General features: G+C 43.0%; 1 protein-coding gene across 1 annotated transcript in view; it reads right to left on the bottom strand.

Moving 5' to 3' along the window:
* sorbs1 (sorbin and SH3 domain containing 1) overlaps window positions 1-23,667 on the bottom strand; it is a 45,832-nt gene extending 22,165 nt beyond the window's left edge. Inside the window, exons 1-13 of the mRNA XM_080481731.1 lie at window positions 23,541-23,667; window positions 11,314-11,356; window positions 11,095-11,172; window positions 10,044-10,160; window positions 9,217-9,323; window positions 8,919-9,063; window positions 8,684-8,716; window positions 7,295-7,437; window positions 6,645-6,705; window positions 6,427-6,501; window positions 4,570-4,605; window positions 4,349-4,451; window positions 1,889-2,003 (exon numbers count right to left, since the gene is read on the bottom strand). Coding sequence (XP_080337857.1) covers window positions 1,889-2,003; window positions 4,349-4,451; window positions 4,570-4,605; window positions 6,427-6,501; window positions 6,645-6,705; window positions 7,295-7,437; window positions 8,684-8,716; window positions 8,919-9,063; window positions 9,217-9,323; window positions 10,044-10,160; window positions 11,095-11,128 — 969 coding nt within the window. The 5' untranslated portion in view covers window positions 11,129-11,172; window positions 11,314-11,356; window positions 23,541-23,667. The remainder of the gene's footprint in view (window positions 1-1,888; window positions 2,004-4,348; window positions 4,452-4,569; window positions 4,606-6,426; window positions 6,502-6,644; window positions 6,706-7,294; window positions 7,438-8,683; window positions 8,717-8,918; window positions 9,064-9,216; window positions 9,324-10,043; window positions 10,161-11,094; window positions 11,173-11,313; window positions 11,357-23,540) is intronic.
* Window positions 23,668-24,542: the final 875 nt, after the last annotated feature.

Genomic DNA, 24,542 nt, shown 5'->3' on the forward strand with positions numbered 1-24,542 from the left:
GTCGCCTCAAAACTCAGAAATAGGTTTCCAGTTTTCATTGTTGCCAAGCAGAACTAATCCGCCTTCTTTCTGTCTACATCCAGAGCAGGGGTCTCAAAAACACAGCCCACGAGCTAAAACCAGAGCGTCTATCGGGGACCATGGGATGACATTACAGTGAAGTGTAAAATTAACAGAGACAACATAAACTATACATTTTTAATGAAAGAAACTGCTTCTACATTAGACAACACTGAAAAAGAAGTAAGGGATCAGTGAAGCTGCAATGGAAAGCTGCCTTATTGCTAGGAAATTATTAGGAACATAAAGACATAATGTAGGATGATTTTATCATAACATGGAGAATAAATTGGGTTGTATGTGAACCCTGTGACTATATCTATGAGTATGAAACCACCGATTTAGAGAGTTTCAGTTTGCATTCAAAACTGGCTGTGCCCAGTGGGAAATACAAGCATAGACAGAGTTTTGATTTTAATTTAGCTGAAGTTCTTTTGGCTGCTTCATTGCTGCTACATAAGACTCAGTTACAGTCGCTGCTGTTACATGCTGACATTGTTTTTTCGTCAATCTGTTTGAAGATGATTGAAACAAATGGACTGTTTAGGATCAGAATTTTCCAATGGATATGTTTACATGACAGATTTTGATTATAATCAATGATGCAAAAAACAAAACTCTTGTTGGCTGTGCGTATAATTCTGTTCTTGTGAATGAAATAAATGTTGTTTTATCAATTCTCGTATAGAGATAGCAGAAAGAAATGCTTTCCTGGAAGCTTTCACCCTGTTGTCTGATCTGTGATAAAATGGAAAGCTCCATTATAGTTTTTTTCCAAGAGAATCGAGTCATTCAAGTCAGGAATTAAAGGTTCTGAAGCAACTGAACAGCAGCATTATTGTTCCTGAGTCATAGGCTTCTTGGCAGCTGAAAAAAAGCTTGAGCTAAAACCCAAACTCTGTTAGAAATAAAGCATCATAGGCCCCCTTTTGAAAATAAAACTAATATACACTCACATAGACATACTCATATTTGTTTAACTGCATTAAATCAACATACACAGATCACGACAGTCAACGGCACATGCACGTGCGGAAAACTTTAAATAATCATGAATGATAACGATCAAACAAAAAGATTCATATGTAACATTTAAAATGGAGATATCAAGCAACACCACCAAATCAAATAAACGACCTACAGCAACCCTGACACTAACTTTAATAACTGAGGTTTTGACAGAAATAAACTCACAGAGTTCATCATTTTGCTGAAGTTCCAGGACGAACTGGAATAACCTCTAATGGGGCAACAGACTGGGTTTTGGGGGAGCAACACTAAGTGACCTGATGTAACTGTAAATGAGAAAATAAGTCATCATATGATTGACCAATTGGATGTCCTTGCAATCTGTTTTATATTACATAAAAAACAATAAAAACCTAAAACATCTATTGCAAAGAATTGCCCTCAAGGACACAAGCTAATGTTGCATCACTGGGTTGAAAACACACAGCGAGGGCTGGAAATGAAAGTAGGATCGAGAGCGTGACACTTCACTGGTGTACCGGTGCCGAGGTCCTCTCACAGCCCAATAACCTTAAATTGAAGGCAGGAAGACAATGGCTATCCTTGAAAGTGATACTCCCCCGCTCGCTTCAAAAGCAGATTCGTCTGCCACCGCAACAGGACACCCTTCGAGAATGTGGCGGGCTCACACATGCGTCGCCTCCCAAGCTGTTAGGGGAGCTTAGATACAGAGGTAGCGATGGGGGCGGTGGTGAAGAGGGGGTGGATGATGGTTGGAGAGGGAGGGGGGGGTTCACACGGCACAAACACGGAGGGGAAGAGGAAGAGAGGCAGGCAGACGGGCAGGCGGGTAGCGTACCGTTCTCTCCAGCTTCAGCACCGACGATTTCCCCGGCTCGTACTCAAAGATGCTCTTCGGCTCGGCGCGGTACTTCCTGGTGTCTACCTTTTTATCCGGGGGCTCCCACTCGTTCCTGTGGAGAGGCGGGTGTCGGGGAGGGGAGGGGGAATCGAAGACAGCCAATCCTTATCAAGTAGTCTCCATGGCAACCGGCTCAGGCAAAGATTTTTTTTCCCTTCTAATTTGAATATGACATCCGTCCTCGTTACGCCTGCCCTGTCTTTCTCTCTCTCCTCCTCCTCCTCCTCCTCTTCCTCCTCTAATGATGATATGACAGAAAATCTAATTGACAGAGGAGCCAAGTCACTAATATGATCAGGTAAACCAGATTGGACCCGGTGACGAAAAACAGAGCACGGCATTTCCTGGATTGAACCTCTCCGAAGACACATGGACAGTCGAGGGTTCAAACGCAACGCTTAATTAAGAAATACTCTCTTTATACTCCGAACACAGCAAAGAATCTCAAAACTGTAATGACATTCCCTTCACATTTCCCAGCAACAATGGTAACGACCGGAGCAGGAATGCAGCGCCGCATCAGGAAGGTCAGACCTCCACATGTCATCTGCTGCTTTTGTGGGAAACAGTTTCCCCTCCATCACCTGTCCTCCTTCATCACTCCATCGCTCATTTCTCTCGCAGCAGGCCATTCATGTCGGTGCTGACGTGTGTGTGTGTGTGTGTGTGTGTGCGTGTGTGTGTGTGTGTGTGTGAGCTGCGGTGAGTCTAATCACACCCTGAGTAAACACCGGAGGACGCAGAGGTGAAAGAGAAAAATAACCGCCGATTACTCGGGGAAGAAGGAAGACACTTCTTCATCTCTCGTCACACTACTGAAACTGTCCCGACAAATCAAAACTGTTCACCACTTTTCTTTTTCTCCTTAAAGCCACATATGAAAACACGATAGACATTGTTTACTGCGACTGTTACAGCCGCAGCAATGTATGGGAGGACTGCTTGTTAAATCCAACTGGGTCAAAACCTGGAAAACACCTTCACCGTAAATAAAACAGCTGTTAATTTGAGACTTCTAAACCTGGAAGTTGACCAACAGGGTCGCACGTGTCTGTAGTCTAAATTTGAAATGTCAAGTCTTCTCATTTTGGTGTATTTTAGGGTAGAATGTGAAGACAGCCTGAATACTTCGTGGAGCTGTGCTCTGTTGGTGTGATCAGAGTTTATGAATGGAAGGCTGGCAGCTGAATGTTTTTATCATCATTTTACTGGCCTGGTCCACTCGACATCACATTTGGCCACATGAGGTCCCCGAACTGAGTTTGACAAAATCTGTATTCAGGAAATTTCTAAGGAAATGTTAAAATAAAGTTTTATGTGAATGTGTAAGTATGTTACAACAACTCAGAAAAAAGTATCACACTATAATGTTAACATCAAACGAGTTTGTGCTGTGAAAAATAACTATATTTTACGTTTGGGTTTATATAATATTAACAACATTTTAAATTGTGTTTTAGTCTTAATGAAATTTGTCCCGAGGTTTCACAATATGATGAAACACTTTTCACTTTATAACATGATAAGTGTTCACATTGTAGTATAATAATATTACACAGGGCACAAAGTCTGAGAGAACAGGAAGGACGGATCCCTCCTACGCTCCAGGAATCTCTCCTTCTGCTGAATCACTTTTACTACAGGGAAGAATAACATTTATTTTCCCCTGTATTCGCCAGTAGACTGGGCCGGAAAACATTGACCCTGAAGTGCATCTGTAACTCTTCTTATCATCTTTCGTTTAAGTTTATCCCCTTTACGAGATCACATTTCATGCCTCAAATGTTGAAGTTGTAAATCTTTGTATTCCTTTAAAATCACATGACTTTACATAGATTACATAAAGCTCCTCCAACTCATTTCCTCAGATGATTGAAATCGTCTCGTCACGCTCAATGTAATAATACATTGACACAGAAGTACAACTGCTGTGCCAGAGTTATACTTCTGGAAACTCTCACTCACATAAAACAGGAATGAGTGGATTCGTAATATTCGAAGGGAATTTCTATGACCTTGTTGGAATAATGAGAAAAAGTGAGTCAGAACATGGTGAGTTTCAGCTGTCGACTGTCTTTCAGTTTCAGATCACAAAAATGACTGGAACGATTGAATTAGATACAAGAAATAAGTAAAGGAATAAGGATTTTCGTCATTAAATGAAGGTTTTACATCCATCAGCTACACCCTTCACTCTTATTTGCATTATGTTAAAACTTCCAAAACTTTCCGATCAGTCGCAGCCAAAAAATACAGAGAAACTCTCATTTCTAACATTTAAAATACATGACACATCATGCGAGGCCGCTCGTTTCCAGCGGACATGATGAGCGTTGTCTTGGTGTGTTCGGTATGGCAGTAAATGCCACGAGCAGCGAGCAGATGGAGGGTGCTGACCTTTTGGCAGCAGGTCTGAGGGAGGAGGACCGCGTCGGCACCGGCATCGACCGGCCTCGAGAATCCACCTCATCGTCACTTTTTGAGCGCGGGACTGCTTTCACTGAAACACACATCATACACAAACACAGATATTAACAACATTTGGATAACGTTGCGCAGAAGAGAGATAAAGGACCAAATGAAGGCGTGAAGTGTTTGAATTAAACTCCCAGACTCACCGTCTTCCAAGTAACTGTAGGGGGTGGGACCATCGCCTGCAAGTCGAGGGAAACAAACTATTAGATTTCATTCATTAGTTATTGGTTTTTTTTCTCCAAATGTGAGCATCTCTGATTACTACTTGAAAAGCCATGAATTCAATAAAAGCCTAAATAATTCACACGACATTAAAATCTCTTTTCTAGTGCTTCACCCGCTGGCTCACACCTTCCATTAGGGCAGGCATTCCATCTTCACCAAACACAGGCAACGTGTGCCAAATCAAAGCACTTTCCAGGAAGCATTACTGAGCTAAAAAAAGGAATCCAGCATCGATCAGCATCAAGCCTGTGGCTGAGCGACCCTTCGTAAAGCAGGACTGTCACCACACATTGATCAGATGTAGAAGAGTTGAACTGAGACTGAAAAACAGAAATAAATGTAGACTTTTTTTTTTTTTTTTTTAACCATCAGACCCAAAATAAAAACTATAAATGAAGCCTAACATCCACTGCTTATAACAAATGACTAATCCTTGAAGCTTATTACAGCAGTAAGGAGCCTCTTGTGTGTACGTGCAGTCTCAGCGCTGTGTAGGACAGCTGCACCACCTAGTGGTTAAAACTGTGCACTACAACCCAGAGACTGGGCGAGATTAGAGGAGTTAGAGGTAAAAGATCTACGAGCAAGTCAGATAAAATACTAATTTAAAGATTTATATTAGTATTGAAAAGAAAAGTAATTGTATAAGTACTGTATAATTTTAGAAGCTCCAATCAATATTATATGAAACAAGATCAATCAGAAAGTACAGTATGGTCAGAAACTTTAGAAACATCGGTGACATTAAACATTAAAGGGGTAATCCGTCATTAAAAATTCCACTTTAAAACATCTTTCATTCATTTTGCGTTCCCATGGTTTGTTTTTTGTTTTGTTTACAGTCTCCCAAATTTACCTGACTTCCCCAGGTCGACTGTTTGTGTAAAAGTGGGGGAATACCCCTTTAATACTTTTATCCAGTGTTTGTAGGCCATTAGAGTGTATGTACACGGCTGAGCCAGAATATTTTGTCAGTTGTTATGCTAGCATCAGATTAAATGTGTACTCAATGATTTAGTGAGACTGTTTATAGGTGAACATCACTTTGATTCTATACATTTTACAGGTGAATGCCTGCTTGGTATTATGTGAAAAGCTGTTTTAGAGTTCGTAACAATACATAATGGGACAAATATGAAGAAGGTGGGCCACCATGCGATTGGTGAACAATGGCTTTTTCAGATTTAATGAGCAGGCATGCTGGAGGAATGTGCAGGATTAAACCCGGGCAGCTTGAATCAGAATTTATGAAGTACAAGCCAAATATCTAACGGTGTAGTTACAACTGAGTGGTGATGTTTTGGCTCATCAGTGCACATCATTGTGTTTTAGTGGTGGATATATGTTACAGCTCCCTCTTTAAATCATAGACGATGCTGCGGGCTGTACTTGCCCCGCTCGGGTCGAAGGTCTTTTTCACAAGACATTCTGACCTACGATCAAATGTGTGATTCATGTCAGGGCGACACCGAGTCATTTATCATTCTTGATATGGTCACATGCTGTTTTCCCAGTCCGACAGGCCAACAAAGTCCAAAGTGAAAAGGAATGTGTTCATAATGATGTGAAGATGTCTGCATGAAAATGTCTGTGGTTCTGCGGTACAGTTAAGATAAAGCCTCTCAAGTACTTTGAGCATCTTCGGTAAGTAGTACTGGTAGCGTGCACATGTGTGCCGGTGTCACAGATCAAACTGGGTTAAAGTATTTGAGAGGGCAGGACATGACTGCGGATTAGTAAAAGCTACCGAGAGTGGAGTTACTGCCATCAGATACCTTTTGATCTCATGTGAATGTCATAGTTCTCAGGGAAAATGTAGGTGGGGCGGTATGGGTTTTCCTCAATGGGCTCTGAGCACAGCCATGAAGAGACAGAGCACAGTGTGACATAACACAGAGACACTTACACAAACACACACAGAGATTGTGGACGGCCACAGAGAAACACAGCAATCAACACTGTTCGGAGTGAGAAAATAAATGAAGACACTTACCAGGTATTCTATGTATCTGTTTAAACATTGACTTATACCAGTCTTTGGACTTTTCAGTGTTCTGAAATAAAGCACAGAACCACTAATCATTTTGGAACAGATTAACAGTAACAACATAATATTAAGATTCTACTATTCTACTTCTACTATTATATGCACAATATGTTGATCATATTAATAACGACACCCCTTCTGCTACCGCGGTGACAAAAATCCTCATTAACTTGCAATGACAGGAAACGCATATTGTGTAGATTTGTGGTTTACTAAGTGCTGGGCAGGACTGGGGGTGTCAGAGAGCTTTGAGGGGAGCAGCAGCAGGAAATACTTTTCCCCCCAGCATTATCTCCAGTCCATCACAGAGACAGACAACGACTCACATTCACACCTTGAGGCAAATTTAGCGTCACCAATTAACCTCACGTGTATGGTACCGAAGTACCAGGATGAAACCCACACACAATTTAACGAATGAGTTCTTCTTTCTATTGCCGCAATAGAAGGTCTGGCATTAAATCAAAAAACTCGTCTTCCCCAAACGTTTTGAAAACTCACTCAACCTAAATACTGTATAAGATAATCTGCTCTGAATCAGCCCATTGAACTCGGAGTCGATCCGTCTTCATTAGACGGTTTGTTTTGCTGCTCACCCGTACAGGCACAATGGGCTTGTTGAGAGGACCGAGGACGGGCGAGTGCAGTGACAGCCTCAGCCTCTTCCCGTCCATATCACAGACCGGACTGACAGAGTCTCTCCCAGGATCCGGGCTTTTGTCCCTCTCTGGGGTCGGGTCTGCGAAGCACGGTCATAAAAAATGAATTGAAAGCCGCACAGGAGTCAAAGATCGCAGCACGTTTACAGTGACATGACGCATAACCTCAGAGGTGAAGCTCGGGGTCAAGGCGAGGCTTAAGAGATGTTTAGTCAAGGCCTTACAGATGATTGTGGATGCAGGCAATAAATCAGAGTGGAACATAAACAGACATTTGACTTATCATAGCAGAGAGGAAAGAGGTTTAGACGAGCTACTCGTGTTCGTACACTGAGAAACTGCTTCAGTTTACTGGGATACTTCAGTCAGTGAAGTGTCTCGATAAACTTTTATTATTACTACGACTTCAACAACATAAAGTTCAAGCAGCAAAACACCTCACTGAGCTGAAGTGAAGCTGCATTTGACTGTTAAGGAGATCAATCCTTCATTTATAAGGGGAGATGGTCTAAGCCATCTACCTACAGTCGGGATCATCAGTGCATTTCTGTTAATGTCATTAGATCTCCTTGCGAGGGTTCACAGACATTTTCACCAATGCAATTGAAATTTTTTTTTTCAAAATATTATTTCAGATTGAAGTTATTGCCAAAGGTTAATTTTAATAATTTGTGCAGAAAAATCTTTTCTCAATTAGCCACACAAGTGAAATATTGAGGCTTTTTAATCCAAACAAAGCATTCTGACATTCGAAAATCTGGAACGCTCCCCCTGCAGAGCATTTCCTCCTATGGACAATTAAACTATAGAAAGGAGCATACAATGGACCAGCAAGGTAAATTATGATACTCATGATAAATGAGTGCACCTTTGAAGGTGCATTTAGTAACATATTTAAAAAAGCATCAGGTGTATAGGAAATAAAAAAAAAGAGAATTACTGATTTGAGAAATCTATAACATAACAAGCTAATCCATTATTGGTATTATTGTTGTATTGAAAGCTCAATTTGGAAAAAATTGAAATTTTTAAATGTTAAATATCCCAAATATTTCAGACATGAAAACTGTAGCATACCACAAAAAAATATATTGTTGCATAGACTTCTGTTCAAAGAAACGACTGTTTCTAACTGCTTTGGGGCTGACGCAGAAAACTTGACTCATTCCCTGGAGGAGGCTGTTATCAAACTCCTTGACAGCCGTGGGAGGCAGACAGACGCTTCAGTCAAGGACCACAAATTATTTGTTGCAATAAAAGTGGAGCTGCTGCAAGCGCAGAAATGAAAAGTAAATTGACAAGCAACTGCTAGAGCTGAGTGCATACCTTCCAAATGAGACAGATGCCTTTGCTGCTCTGCTGTGAGAGAGAGAGAGACAGACAGACAGACAAGGACGAGACAGTGAAATGTGACTCAGCTATGAAGCGAGGGGTGTGAAAACATCGGTTACATGTAACACAGACGACAACACAAGACCAGTGGAGACGGTTAAGACTGTCGGGCACAAAGTCTCACTACGGAAGCTTTTCTTTCCACCTTCCACCTGCCACCCGCGCTCACCTCTGTTGTGCTGCAGCAGGACGATGGTGGGGTTAACGCTGCTGGTGCAGGGGTAAACAAAGCTCGGAGTTGGTGGCGTGACACAGTTGTGAACCCCAGTGGAAGCTGGAACTTGATTTTCTTTAATGCTTTCGGGCAGAATGGCCTGAAGGTTCCAGAGAACACAGTGCGAAGGTTAAAAAGTCACAAGCAAACCAAGAAGTCTCACAGACAGCTAACAGGCACCTGCAAAACAAACTGTTGTTGTTATTGCTACAACCAAGCAGCCAGAAGTTAAATGTGGTGGAAGTGAACGTACCTGGCACTGAGTGTTGTTTACAGGAGGTAAATCAGCTGTGTTGTTGTTGCCTCCTTCAGCCAGCCCTGCTTTAGAGCTGTCTCCATTAATCTGGCTTGTCCACCCGCCTGAAACGAGTCCAGAACTCCCTCAGTCCAGCAGTCGGGGTGACACTCAAAAGTTCAGTATTTCAGTGAAAAGCAAACCATAACAGGTAATTGCTGATCAAATAAATCTCCATTTCATCCTGCGGGGCATCCTTGCTGGCTTTCATGCACTGAGCTGTTAATATCCCCAGGACAGGAAAAAAAAAAAAAAAAAAAGATTCTCCCACAATCTCTGAACTTTGTCAGGAGAACAAAGTGCCTATTCACCGAGCTGCAAAGACCGTTTGTTCCGATGGCCTTTATATTCAGGCTCTACAACAATTAAAGCATCTCCCCCAAAAGCCTTGGCCGGCCTCCAGTTGGGCTCCGATGCGTTCTGTGCAACAAACAAGCCCACAGTGAAGGCATCCTGCTCAGCGCAGTGTGGGCCCACCACAACAAAAGGCCCCTTTGACACTTGCACGACAAAAAATGAGCGATCAGGGCTTCTGTCGCTGCTCTGACAGCAAAACATGAGCCGTTATATAATCCTTACATCTGAAAACAACTCGGAAAGGCACGAGTGGAATTTTTACAACTCCAGAACAGGATGAAATGCCCTTTAAATGACAGCAACATTCTCATCCTCTGTCAACATTTTACACAGATGTGGCTATTTTGCACGGCCATGCAATCGTTACAGTGTTTATCCATCGTGCAGAGGGTTGTTGTGAAGCAGCCGCGGCACTCGCTTGGACTTACTTGGCGTTGTGATGATGTTGGGCTCATCACTGATGCAGCCTTCATCATCGATGTGGACGAGGGTAGCCCTCAGAGTGACGACTCCTTTTCCTTTGGACACTCGGCTCGGATCCACGTCTGCAAAAACACCCAAAGTTACATGCTCACGTCCACTGCTGTGGAGCGTTTATTTCCGTAAACTCTCATCCTGGGAACACATGCTAATTCTTCCTTGTGGCCCAAATGACTGAAATAGAACTGCAACATCAAAACCAGGGCGTCTAATTAACGTCCTGTAAAGCTAATTATCAGGATCCCCAAGAGCAAAAAGTCATCTCACTTGAAAAGAGGAAATCTGGAGGCTTAAAAAGACATTAGGAGGGAGGCAACATGATATGTCATTTCAGTAGATTATCGAGGAAAACATGCAAAACATCTGTTATGTGTGGAGACTCTGACCAGTCTGGGTCGATCTCAGGCTTGGAGATGTTCTATGTGGTGTTTTCAACCTGGTCCTGCACTCTGTTCTCATACAGCTCTCTCAGCCCAGGAACCCAGTTTGAATAAAGCTCAATTAGTAGATGGATAGATGGAAAATACATCCAGACAATAATCCATGATGAGTACCTTTGATGAGCTTTTTCTGTTTCTCGGTGGAATTCTAAATTCTAACTTCACAAAAAGATTTATGTTTATCATCAAGGCCTCAACGAGTTCAGAACAAAATTTATTTTTTGACTAATATCAATCATCAAAAATATTATGGCCAGGCTTTAATTTACTTGTTGGAAGAGTGAACCTTAATAGGATTTCTTGGTCTTTTCTTAACTTTCTATGTTCACATCGTGAGCTGACTCAGCTGTTTGTCCAAACCGACCGTGCACATGCAAGATGTTTTCCCCGCTCTGTGGGATCGCACTGCCACAAGTGAAAGGCCTGCATGTACAGAGCACTTTTTACATTGTCAACAAGTGGCTTCGGGCACGACGTCCTTCTAAGCTTTTTATGGTGGGTGTTCGGTGTCACACGGTTGTAGGTCATGAAACATTGATGAGGCGGCGGCAAACATCACCTGCAGAGGGAATCAGGTCAGGGGAGCCCTTCATGGTTTTCAGAGGAGTGATCCTGACGGCGCAGGCTGCTCGAGGGCCTGGGGGAATTTTCAGACACACACACACAGACACAAGTCAATTTTGTATCTTCATTAAAATGCGTCACCTTTATCCTGCAGACAATGCTAAATGAGCTGAAATAAACTGATGTCAAACATTTGATGAAGCCAGGGACTTACTGGGGGAAGCACTGTGTCTTATGCTGCCCTCTGCTGGGGAGCCCTGAAAGTAAAACAGAGAAACATTGAATACAGTGAAGTCAGTGAGAGGAGCTGTGGATTACTGTGACGGATCCTTAGAATACGAGCCTGCAGCTACACAGAGAAGATGACAAACAGTAACATGTCACAATTCAATAACTAGAGATATGTGTTCTTCACAATGTAGAGATGGAGTCAACAACTAATAGATTGAGCGCAGTGCTTTGCCATGACTTTTCAGTTCTGTTTTGGAGAAATGGCTATTAAAATGTAAATCTCCATAACGTCTCATTCACCCATTAAACAATTCTCTTGAGCTGAAGGACAAATATGGGGACATGACATGATAGGACAGATGAATTAAGCAGCACAAAACTCACATGTAACTTAAAATTAAATAAAAAGTAGGGATGCACGACTAAAAAAAATTTCCCACCGATACTGATAACCGATAACTTCCTGCTTCTCACAGGAGGTAGTACATCAATATGGCGTAATGTACTCGACAACAGCGGGTAACATCGTCACAGGGCAAACAAACGGACTGAAAATGAGCAAAATCAGGGAAACGTTAGCTATTTATAATTGGATCTAGTTATCAGACTTATCCTTGTGATGTCATTTTTTTAAATATCAGGCCGATAATTATCAGTACTGATAGTTAGTGCGCATCCCTAATAAAAACAATCAGTACACTTAAACACATGTAACACCAGCAGGACTTTTGGGTCTCTTTAATTCACAAGATTGACTGAGACACGGACAAACACAGACTCTCTCTCTCTGAGGCCTTGGACTTAGCTCAGTAGTCCCTTTGTTTACAATCCATGCAACAGCACAGGCAATTCAGAGTCATCAGTTAACATAACCTGCATGTGTTTGATTTGGAGGGAAGAAAGTACAGCATACCGCAGGTACAAACATCACATATAAAGTGACAAATTGACTTTAAATCTTCATGTGCTCACTGTGATGCAGCCAGCAGGGAAACAGCGGCTGCACATTCAGGCCCAGCGTATCTGTTGTAGCATAACATTGCTGTGAATGTGTTTTCCTGACTGCATCGGATTTTATAAAAAACACTCCAATATTAACCGCGGATGGGAGTGAGTTTGATCACTGGGCCGGTGCGTCGCTGCAGTCTCGCCCGTGCTGCATGCAGCCTCATTTTCTGAAGGAGGACTGTGAGCACTTAAGCATTATTACACACAGTGAAAATTGCTCGGAGGCTGGCTGCTCCCGAGGAAATAGCCACTGCAATGAATAGTTGTGATCAGCGACCACATGCGGCTAATGAATTTGTTTTCAGTGCCTCTATGGTTGGGTTACACACTGAAATGTGATACTACACAGTCCGACAGGAAGATGAGGAACTTCCACTCAGTTGTCCCGTTGACGATCCAGAGGCTTCTGCAACCGGTCCAGATTAGTTGTTGTGATTAACGGCAACAATCGTTTATCGGGAAAGTTCGGCCATTTCAAAAGTTATTTCTGTAGCTCCATATGAATTAAAGTGCTGCTGGTCATTAGAATAGATATAGGTCATGGAAGAGTATTATGAAAATGGATGACACATCTTGCATCACACCCCTCACAATGACACAACATATAAAATTAATGTATGTCCATTTTCAAACAGGTTGATCCAAAAAGTCATATTTACTTCCTCCATTGCTTACATCAAACAATCAATAGTGTATCAAATGTGGAAGAAAAGAATGAATTTTAAATTGAATAAATAAAAAACGTTGTGATTTGAAACTCCAAAGTTTTCCGAGCGATAAAGGGTCGAACTGCAGTCATCTAAAGTGTTTCAAACTGCTCGACAGATTGCAGATATGAACAGCTGCAGGAGAAGAAGCACACTGACATGCATGAGATGCCAGAGAGAAATGCTGTGAGCAACTTTACAGTAACAAATCACTGTATATCAATCCAACACATCTACAGAAATAAACTTAACAAGCTAATCTCAGATGTCAACAGCTGCTGCACATGAAATCAATTTGAAGAAGTACATTTTGTGGATAATATTCCATTTGAACTATTTGAAAGTAAACAGTGACTCTGTTATCAGTGGAAGTCAGTAGATAAAATGCTAATGCCTTCTTTTAATAGTGCACTTGCCCTGAGATTGACACCCATCCTCTGATAAGTGATATGCTTTTAATACTTCACATTCTACAGGAGGGTTCAGTTAATCTTAACTGATACGCAGTCAGGATGGTGGGAGGGTGCAAGAAGAGGGAGCAGAGTTATTCTAATCCGAGTTGCATCAGTGGAGCCTCCAAACACAACACCAGGACCACCAGAAAAGTAGCTGTGAAACACGCCGCAGCACTCCGCCGGGCCTCCCATTGTGCTCCGCCAATCCCTCTGATTCAGAGGGTGTACCCAGCTTGAAAGCCAAGAAACAAACAGTCACTTGTGAATTCCCACAAACTCTCAAAAGACGTTTAAACGAATTGAATCTGTTGTGCCACACAGTGAAAATATCACTGGTTCAGCTCTGGGCTTCGGGGCATTTTTCTGTGTATACTGCATGTTTTCCCTGTGTGTGTGTGTGTGTGTGTGTGTGTGTGTGGGTACTCTCCATGTACTGCAGTTTCCTCCTACAATCATGCATAATAAGTGAACCCAGAATGTGCCCAGCCTTCGCCCGCAGTCAGCTTTGATTGCCTTCAGCTCCTCTCCTATTTTTCATTTGCACCTTTGCCTGATCTAGTGCATGCTGAGTTTGTGTGCACCCTCCACAAGTAAGCCCTAAATGAATGATGGGTAATGGGAGTGATTCCAAACGATTGCCTAGGGAACAGCCTGCGAAAAACCTTTTAAAATGTCTTCCAGTCTCTGTAGGCGAGTGGTCCCAGAGCATCAGCCTCTGTGTATTTATTTCCCTTTAATAAAATCAACTTGCTTCCTGACCCCCTGCATGCCAGGGAGGCGATGCGTCCATGATCTCATTTCCAAAACCATTAACAGGCATTCCTTTGAGGAGTGCTTACTCCGAGCAGCACTCCACTGCTTCCACTGTGTCCTCACTTGAACCCAAAGATGGTGAACATACAGCAGGAAGAGCATCGTGGCACACTGGCATATGATAGATAAAGGTGAGATGACAGCTTGCAGTGTTCAGCCCACTGTATAAACACACGAAAGCACGAGATCACCGCAGGCCTTTTTAGGAAGAGAGACTTCTGAGCCTCAGCCGGGCAAAGAGCGCCATCCATCCATCCTGCCTTAGAAAAGAGAGGAGAGGCGCTCCCAGGGCCCGAGCCAGCCGAGCCAAGGCAAACATGGCAGTGAGAGGGGAGCATATCGGCCAAACTCCTGTAAAACTGCAATTTACCCAAATGCACTATCATCCCTAATAATCTGTGAGGCCATGAAGAGACTCTCTGCTGCAGTTTGAGGGCATTTTAACTTCTCTGTAAAGCAACAGAAATAGGCATGACGTTTCCTCATTATTTGTTTAAAGTGTCCAAAGTTCAAGAGATAGTGACGAAGATAAAGAGGCTCAAAGGGTTCAAAGAGACCATGTTTAGTATTTTTGGCTTGAAAATCATGTTTCCCACGAGGATTATTTAGCAAGCTAATCCAAAGGGATTTTTCTTTTCTTTTGTGAGAGAAATTAGATCAGGCTCACTGAAATTAATTCATTATTTGTAGGAAAAATATATACTTAATAAATTGCAAGAGTCCTGTGAAACTGCCTCACAGTTCAGACCTACACACACACACACACCCATGGCCGTAACTGAAACACCGTTCCAAAACAAACAACTCCCAAAAGGCACTGACTGTCCCGAAAGCATCAGCGTAGACTGAGGGTGATACATTACCAACTCGATGCTGTGCACGTATCGTCCTGAGCCCACTCTGAAGCCCCCCCGAGCCGTCTGGCTGAGCTTTGAGGTCTCCCGGGTCTGGGTGGGACGGTCCCAGTCCTGACCTTGACCCTGGCTATGTTGGGTGGTCTGTTTGTTTCTGACAACAGCCGTGTTCAGATTGACCTGTCACCACATGCCACCTGGGAATGTGGCACCCACTCCAGATATAAAATGCTCCACCCCCAATCAAAATGCTCATGCAGGGGCGGGTGGTGGTGGGGGTAGGGGGTGTCGGGGGTTTGGAGGATGTCTCTGAAGCGTTTTTAGAATATTTATTTCAGTTAATCGACAACTATTTTGAAATCACTTTCATAATTTTTTGTGAAGTCTTTAAAATCTTCTCTTTGAGTATTGAATGAAAATATGCTGCATGACACTCAGACAACATTGACTACTGAACCAACAGACTATTAAATTAATGTCTAAGTGGTCAATTTATGAATATTGTCCATTAAACTCAAGCAGTCCAGAGTTAAGTGCCGACAAAAAGCCCCGTGGAACTCAAAGTGATATACATGACAGTAATCACTTTTATTTGCAATACTTTCCATCTGTACTTAATATTATAGGGTCAATTTTCCAGTTCACTCTCCGTCAGACATCGATAATGTTAAAAGTGCGACTGCAGCAAGTAAGAAAAGATGACAAGAAACAGTGAAAAAACAAAAACGCAAAAACAATGAGGAAAGAGGTTTATGTTATAATAGGTGTTATAGCCAGTGTTGGCACGTCGCCTTGTACAGGAACGCGCTACTGTAACACCACCACTTTTGGCTGAAACTGAATACTGCAATTAAATATTATGAACTCAATTATGATCTTATTTATTTTGGTCATACACAATATCAGAATGACACAATCACCCTAAATACACAATACTAACCTTTATAATCTCTGCAGTTAATCTGCTGCCACTTGTTGCCGTATCTTCATTATATGCCATTGTCTAGAAGCAGTGTACTGCTAAATTCTGCATGACATTTCGAAAGTGTGTCACCCTAACACAACATAACATGTGCGCATTACTTTTCGAGTCCCAGCTAACTGATGTAACTTCAGCTGAACTTAATGAGTGACGACACACCGAGCTGACAGCTCAGCAAATATTTCAACGCTACAATAACACGGCTATATGTTCATCATGGGGAAATCCTGACGGAGCGAGACGATTTACAAGTAATGGGATGCGCAGTATAGTGGTTTGTGCTTGGGCCACATAGCAACCTGTTTTGAGTCTGGGTTGGAATGTGGATACCCTGCAGAGTTTGCATGTTCTCTGTGCATGGAGTAGTTTGCTCAAAGTACGCTGCTTTCCTCCTACAGTGCATAAACCTGTACTTGAGATTAAATGGTTTCTCTTGATCAAGCATGTCAAATATATTATGGCTTCTGGGGCCACAAACAGCCTAATTTCATTTTGAGTGGGCCTTACCAGTAAAATCGTGCCATAATAACCTTTAAATTAAAATGTTTTTTTTGTTGTGGTGCGGAGCATACGTGATGAAAATGTCTATATTTTCACAAACCCAAACAATTACTACAGAAAATTACTATAATCTGAACATAAAGCCAATTTTAATTAAACCTTCTGGTGCAAAATATAGTAAAATGTCCACAACCCTGCAACCCTAAGTTAAAAAAGTAGATGGATGAACTACAATTAAATATAAAAGTAGATTAAAATAAGAACTGACATTCTCTGAAAATTCATAAATGAGTGTCAACATCTGACAAGAGAAGAAATTCTGCTGCACTGCTTCCAGCTTCCATAGTCTCCTTGGCCTTGGTAGTTTTATAGTTTACAGTTTCTGTACTAACAATCCAACTTTGTCATTTGCCCATACAAATGTCAGTGTACTCTAATTGGTAATGTTTATAGTGTATTGTTCTCTGCTCGCATGTGTGTGTGTGGTTACATTACAAAAACAAACAACAGCACCCACTAGTGGCTCAACCTGTTAACTATATCCTTACCTTTGATAAAGAAAGTTGGGGTGAAGGTTATGATTTGCCATCATCCAAGGACCGGTCGATTCGATTTTGAGATCGATCAGCTCCTGGAGAGGTAAGACATTCCTTCCGTGGTGGACACAGCGGAGGTCCAAAGTGAGCCGTCAGTCAGGGCTGCAGCAAGGAAGCGGCCGTTAGCCGCTTGCTAGTACACTGCTAACTCCGCTCCGGAGCTCGCAGCTAATATCTTGGTTTGGCAGGTATGTAGAAACACTGCTGTGAGCTCATTGACTCGGGTGGTGGTTTATCTGTGTGCCCCCGCTCAGTGTTACACACGGAGATGTTGCTATCAGACAGGCTAGTTAGCATCGACGTGAGCTGTTAACATGCTAGCGATGCTAACTTGGTTCTGCAAAGAAATGTGGCTCTATTGTTCTAGTTTTCAGTGTTTCCGCCAATTGCCGTGTAAAGGTGAAACTTTTCTGAACCAAAAAACACAAAAAAACTGTACTTTTTCACTTGAAACGTTGTTGTGTAAACAGGGCCTGAGCTAGAGAAGCTTTGTGTAATTTTTGGGGGGAGTTGTGCGCCCTAAATAAGCAATGAAACTGTGTACTCATGTGAGCTGACGTTAACCTCTTTTTTCTAAAACATACAGACATGTGATCTCTTAGCAAACAAAAATCATCTCTCTTAACTGGAGAAGACGTCAGAGGTAAAACAGAATTCTTTTATTGTGGTTGAAGCTCTGTTAAGGCATCATATAGATTCCTCTTTTACAGGTAAAGGTACAATTAACATTAACAGTTTTGCTCACCGATAACAACAGATAACAAGGTGAATAACTATTTGATACCATCTGAAAGACGTTTGGAAGACAGGTGTTTCGTTCTGCAGCGTCTAAATGAGTAACAGTGGGTAAGCAGGGGGCAGGAGACAGAAACTTGGCTTGGATTTTGAGTAATTGTTGTATGTCTCCTGTCAAACCGCTTTCATTCTACTCATAATATACCGCAATATTCACAGACAAATACTGCCGGCTTCACACTCCGGTGTTCGGTAGCCAGTCCCAAGTTTACACTTGATCTCTGCTGGACACTGCTATAAACACAAATTCACACTCTGGGAAACATTTGTTTAGTCGCTGCTGCCGCACAAGAACCTTGTGCAATAACTAGAGGGGAACCCCGGATAACATTTTGTTTATAACACATTTATTTTTATTTATTAACTAAGAAATACTGTATTTTTGCATCTCAAACTGCAGTTTCATGTAGTCGTGACCTGGAAGAAATCCTGAACTTATCAGAGACCGATGGTAGATTTAAACTATCAATTTCTGCGAGTTTATTTCTTGAACTGAATTAGAAGTTTGATATCTGAGCTGGGGGACTCACATGTTTAGTATTGACAGGAACAATCAGCCTGCGGCCCCCGGCTCTGGGTGGCACCCAGTTGAGCTCTGATCTTTTTGACGCTGTTGGGTCTCTGAAACAGAGGCCGCTCAAAAAAGTGAGCGATGTGGATACAAAAGAGCTCTCATCACACGCTCAGCTGTACCACGGACAGAGAGAAAGGGCCGTTACGTAACAACCGTTTGACTTCTGCTTTGTCAACAAATGACAGAACGGGTAGAAGCTGTCCAGCGCTGTGTGCGTAGATCCCACCAAACAGCTCCAAACATGGCTCGAAAGGGCCGCTCCGGAGCAGCAGCTTATCCCCCTAATTGAGAGGAGACCCCCGCCTCCCCCGCAACCCTCCCAACTCTCTTCCATAAACAGCTTCCACACTGGACAGCAGCCTGGGATTCTACACATTCCTCAACCCAAGCTATTTGAAGTTCGTTTCAAACAACTGCAGCATAAAAGGAAATGTATGCAACTGACACGGTGCAGTCATTACAGGCCTCAGAGCGGGATTACACGTTCATGTTGATAATGGATGGAGCTTAAGCTCAGTCTGAATGGATATCGCTGCAATACCTTTACATTCATTCAACCTCCACTGATGAAATATCACAGTAATGTAAATCCTGGCAATACTCAAGTGAGCTACTCTATTCTGGACTTTGTGTACATGTTGATTAAAAAAACACAACTGAAATGAAATTTATTTGCAAAGTAAAACATATACAAAACAAACCACATGTGTTGTTGTGTTTGTATTATAGTGGACATATTTGTTTGTATTCCCAAAGATCACGAAAGTTGGAACTAAGGGTTTTCCACATCTAATACACAACGGATCACGTCTTTTTAAAGGACATCGAGACTTCAGATGAAGCAAATGATTCTAGCTATCAAAGAATATCCTGTCCGTGTTACTCTGGATGCATGATTAAAAGCTTGAGTGAAGTTTTTATGTCAAAATTGTCAATGGATATTCAGATTATCCAACCATCCTTTTGTGATTAGAGTCCACGTTGTGGTCAGGCCAAATGTCTTTATGCGATTAAAAACAGTCCTTTAAAAAAAAGAATATCAAAGCCACCCATGATCCTAATCCAAAAAGGAAAGCATCCCAGAGTGTTTGGAGACATACAGCCTGCAGTGTGTCCATGTGAGAGCCAGGCAGCCATTGGCTGCGACCACGGCCAGATGTCCTTGGGACAGGGAGCACTTGGCTGCTACATGTGAAGGTCCCGGGCAGAGACGCCGTGAGCCACATGGACCGGACTGCCTCTTTACAGATGCTGCGTTAGAGAGCCAGGCTGCTCACAGCGTGCCTGCTAGGATTTTAGGAGCAGCGTAATAAGAATGTCAGTGAGTTGACAGTTTACTTTGGGTGATACATCTTCACAGCAAGCCCTCCAGGCTGCACTCCAAGAGTGAGAAAGCTTGGATCCCGGCAGGCCCCGCAGTCAGGATAAACACTCAACGGAGTGTTTTCAGTGGCCTTGTGGTGTGTCTGCAGGGGACTCTCAGAGAGTTTACTTTGAAACTAAGCTTGACTACAATAACCACCTGAATTTGAAAAAAATAAATAAATCTTTGAGGTGATACACTGGGATTTAATTTGGGAACATGAGCAAGAGGTGCACATGATGTGTATTGGATGTCAAAACTGCATAATGAGCTCAGCTGTGCACAGCAGATTCCAGCTGGCTTAGATAACAGGGCGCGCTGCACATTAGGTGGGCTGCGTTGACAATTCAAATCATTGTCTGAGAGAGTGCTGAAAGTGTTTCCTCATCTCCGCTGGATGTTTTGACTCCGACGGGGGGTTGGAAGCTCTGAGTGTGTTCCCTAATATAACTTTCTGAGCGCCTATGTGACAGCACTACTTGATAATTGAGTCATAGGATATGGCGGCTAAACATGAATATAAACAGCGATGTGATAATCCAGCAATTTTAAGTGCTATGAAGGTATCCTCATGTGAAATGAGCGTGCAGCAGGACTCCAACTGGTCCCCATCGCGCGTCTATTTCAAGAATGCCTGACTCGTCCCGTCACACCCAGAAACAAACACAACAGGCAGCTCCATCGATAATCGCCTGGCTCCATGGGTGGCAGCACAGTTATTAGATTTTCAACCCTGTTTATTACACATTGGGGTTACTCATTGGTAAACATGCAATGCATCAATGCTTCAGGTTCAGTCTGTGGACTCATAAGTGAAGACACATGCAGATTCTTCCCAAAATATCAGCTCCGACTGCTGTGACGCTGTTTTTTTTTTATATCGATTGCTGACACAGCGCGGTGGGGCGTGTGCAGGGCGGAGGTGTGGCGCTGGTGACAGCGGTGGAGGCGGATGTTGCTTACATCCATCACCGCAGCGTAAATTGTCTTTTCACTGCTTTGTTTACATGCATCCATGATCCTGGTGGGGGATGTGTGTGTGTGTGTGTGTGTGTGTGTGGGGGGGGGTCCTTTGTGCCACAGACCTTGAAAAGCATAACACTTCACTTCACCATCCGCTCCAGCCAATGGCAGGAGGCGGTGAAAGCAGGCGAGGGGGTGAAGAGGAGGGGGTTGCTAGGCAACCTGTTGTAACATTAACAAGGACTGAAAACAGAAACCCGGCGTCTGGATGAAACATCCGGCCTGATCCTAAGCCGTCCGTTACTCACAGTCAAGACGAGGCTGTATTTTTTTTATTTTTCTTTCACAAGGCAGAGGTTTGAGTTGATGTCGTGTGAATACTGCATGCAACTTCACTGAGCAGCTGCAAAGCATCAACTGAAGAGGAAATAAAAAGCCTCATTTGGAAAATATCCCTTACCAAACAGAAGCATGTCTTAAATTAGGGGTGGAGCACAAAACGTATAACTACATAGAACAATACTGTGTAGTGTGAACATATGGGCGCAGTAAAGCTTCACTACGAAGGCGGCGAGAACACGCGTACTTGGCCCGGCCAGCAAATACTAATGAGTCTTGTCATCACAACCAGTGTTGTACTTCCACTTGAGCAAAAACACATTGTGAGCAGCTCGTACACTCTGATACCGTCTGTCAGATTTCCAAACAGCAAGCAGATCAAGTTGCAAAGACACCAAACGTGTGGTGATCCCGCGGCCAGCTGGCTGTGGCAAATCTTTGAAATTCAGTTTGGAGATTCATGTTTCTGAGCGCCGCTCCTCTCACATCCAGGGGAGCCGTGTAATAGGATTCTGAACAAGCTTCGTTAAATATTAACAACAGTGCTGCGCTCATACCAACAGGTCCCATCTTTACTCTACACCCTCTGAAATCCCTGTCTGAGGTTTTTATTTAATCACGTGAGAACAAGAAAGTTTCTGAAAATTGTACTTTTTCCCATAGAACTTCTTTCTTTGAAATACACTTGCATATGCAATAGCTTGACGTGAAGCTCATTACCACAAAGTAAACACGTGTTATAATGCTCAGTTCATCTAACTTCAACAGAACAATGTGACTCCACATATGTGGGGTTTGACTTGTTTGAATTGTCCAATGTTTGGTGCAGAAGGTGGCTGCTCTCCGACCGACTGAGCAAACAGCTCCGGGCTGAGCTGCCGGGTCCCAAACGTCGCAAACCCGTCAAAATCTCAGAGCAAACATCCACCGCTCCTCCTCTGCCACGCTGTAAACCAGAAGCCTGTTTCTTACTCCACTCAACTATTGTTTAGTCAATAGTCCTATTAAACCTGGAGAACATGAGGGTGGCTGACGGCTGACAGGTTCTTTCTTCATAAACACTGTCCAACATGTCATCCAGCAGGACCGTGTGATAAGACAAGCAGAGAGACAGAGGGACACTCTGGAATGTGTCAGCTCTATGACCAAACAGGTGTTTGTAGAAAAACAAAAAAAATCAGTCAGGCTGCTTCCACACTGCCCTTGAAGCAGTTTGATCAATTATTTGGACAGTGGTGAATATTTAATCGAGCTCATTTAGCATCATGTTGCTCAGTGGCCTTAAAGCAAAATTATGAATGAAAAGCACAGAAAAGATGAAAACAGCTGGAGATTGAGGCTCAGTTCTTCAGAAGAGTGAGGGCAGTTCAGCTCTGAACTGTCTGTCTATCGATGGAGGCATGTGTCTAAGCTCACACTTGTGCTGTGAAGCAGTTGCTCATGTCACATGCTGCTCATCAGGACTCTAAAAAGGCAGCCCTGCCTGACTTGAACATATAGTTTCACGTTGAGGACCCTGAGTCAACAAAGCAGAGAGTACTCACACTGTTATACTGCTATTGTTCCTGTTACACAACACAGATCTTCACTTTGTCCTGTGAAATGAAGTCAAGAACAGACAAACTGTGGATCCAGAGGATCCAGTCCAGCCCGACAGCAATGCTGTCATTTGTATAAAAATGCTGCAGAATATGCACATCATTAAGTGTTTGGTCGTGATGTCACAGCCTCGGCTGTATGCATGTGGAGTATCCAGGCTGTTTCTGCTCCCCATGACTCACAATGACAGACACTGAGCTGCACTGCTGCCTGCAGCTTAAAGAGCCAACAATACTGAAATTTGAAAAAAGAAAAAGAAAAAAGTGTCTTTAAAAATAATACCAGGTGATGCTGGAGAGGGTAGAATGTCCTGATGTAAGAATTTGGGGATTTCTCCAGGGGATTGAGCCTGAGAGCGTCGCAGTTCCTCAGTATGGCTCACTAGCCTGTACTGCAGCAAATGTCCCAAACCAAGAGCGCACATCTGCTGACACGCAAACATCGCAAAACTCACAACAAAGGCCCTTCTTTTTCTAAAGTAGTCATTAAGATGGATTTGTAAGAACTATTAGTTTTTCTTTTTTCCACCGCACTATAAAAAGTCTGAATGGTTAAACTGTCCATTCTAAAGAGAAATAAAACCTTAAAAATTTTTTTTTTTTTTTTAATAAACCTGCATGGAGTCGCATCATCTCCGGACAGCAGTGGCTCGAGCTCTTACCTGTTCGTGGTGGTAATCCAGCGTTGTGCTCGCTGCTGCAGACACACTTCACTGAGCAGCGCGCGGCGGCGGCTCCACAGCAGCAGCAGCAGCAGCAGCAGCAGCAGCGTCCTGTCAGCAGCGCGGTGCGTCACGCTCACCGGCCGCAGCTGCGTCAGCGCCGCGGCGCCGCGCACCACGCGCAGTACGTGTAGCACGCACTGGAGCCGCGTGCGCTTCCACAGCTTCACGCGACACGGACAGATCAGCCAACCGCAGTGGATGTGAACAGAGTGAGAATATAAGCACTAAAAGATACGCCAAACAGTTTTATTTCTACTGGAGGGATGTTGGACAAAACGTATCTTAACGACATAGTGATTAAAGCTGCTTCCCCCCAAAATTAAACAACGATTCAAGCTGCAAGCAGCAAAGTCGAGGCCCTCGCACACCCAGCCATGTTGGAACATGGTGCATGGTGAGGTTTGGTGTCGAACCGTTGATTTTTCATTTTTTTCCAAGTTTGTTAACCTACTCATGTCCGAAACCCATGAAATACGTACATGTTCAGTAGCCCATATTTTGTGCAATATTTCATATATTCTTAAGTTAAACTATTGATTTTACATGATTTTTTCCAGATTTGTAGGTGGCGCTGTGCAGCCATTTTGCCCCATCCATGTATGAAAACCAACGAAATAGGTAAATTTTCCAACTATCTTTTATTCTGCTGTGTATTTTACCTCTGTTTTGGTTTGGTTTTACCTCTGGATCTGCTGATGGTTTTAGAGTATCGGTGTCACAACATTTTCTCTGTGTCCTGAACCCTAACCCGCTGGATTTTCTCTTATCGAGATAACGTGACGGATTAACCCTGGGTTTTCTGTACGACTACGTTCGCTCACTTCTCACCGGAATAAATCACCCCGGCAACTGATGCTGAAGGTCTAACCTGCTCCAGAGCAGGTTATGTTCTTGATAAGCGGTCAGAGCTCCGCCTCTTGACCAATCAGATCTCTTGGA

The sequence above is a fragment of the Lipophrys pholis genome, assembly GCF_963383615.2.
Source record: "Lipophrys pholis genome assembly, chromosome: 15".
NCBI lineage: Eukaryota > Metazoa > Chordata > Actinopteri > Blenniiformes > Blenniidae > Lipophrys > Lipophrys pholis.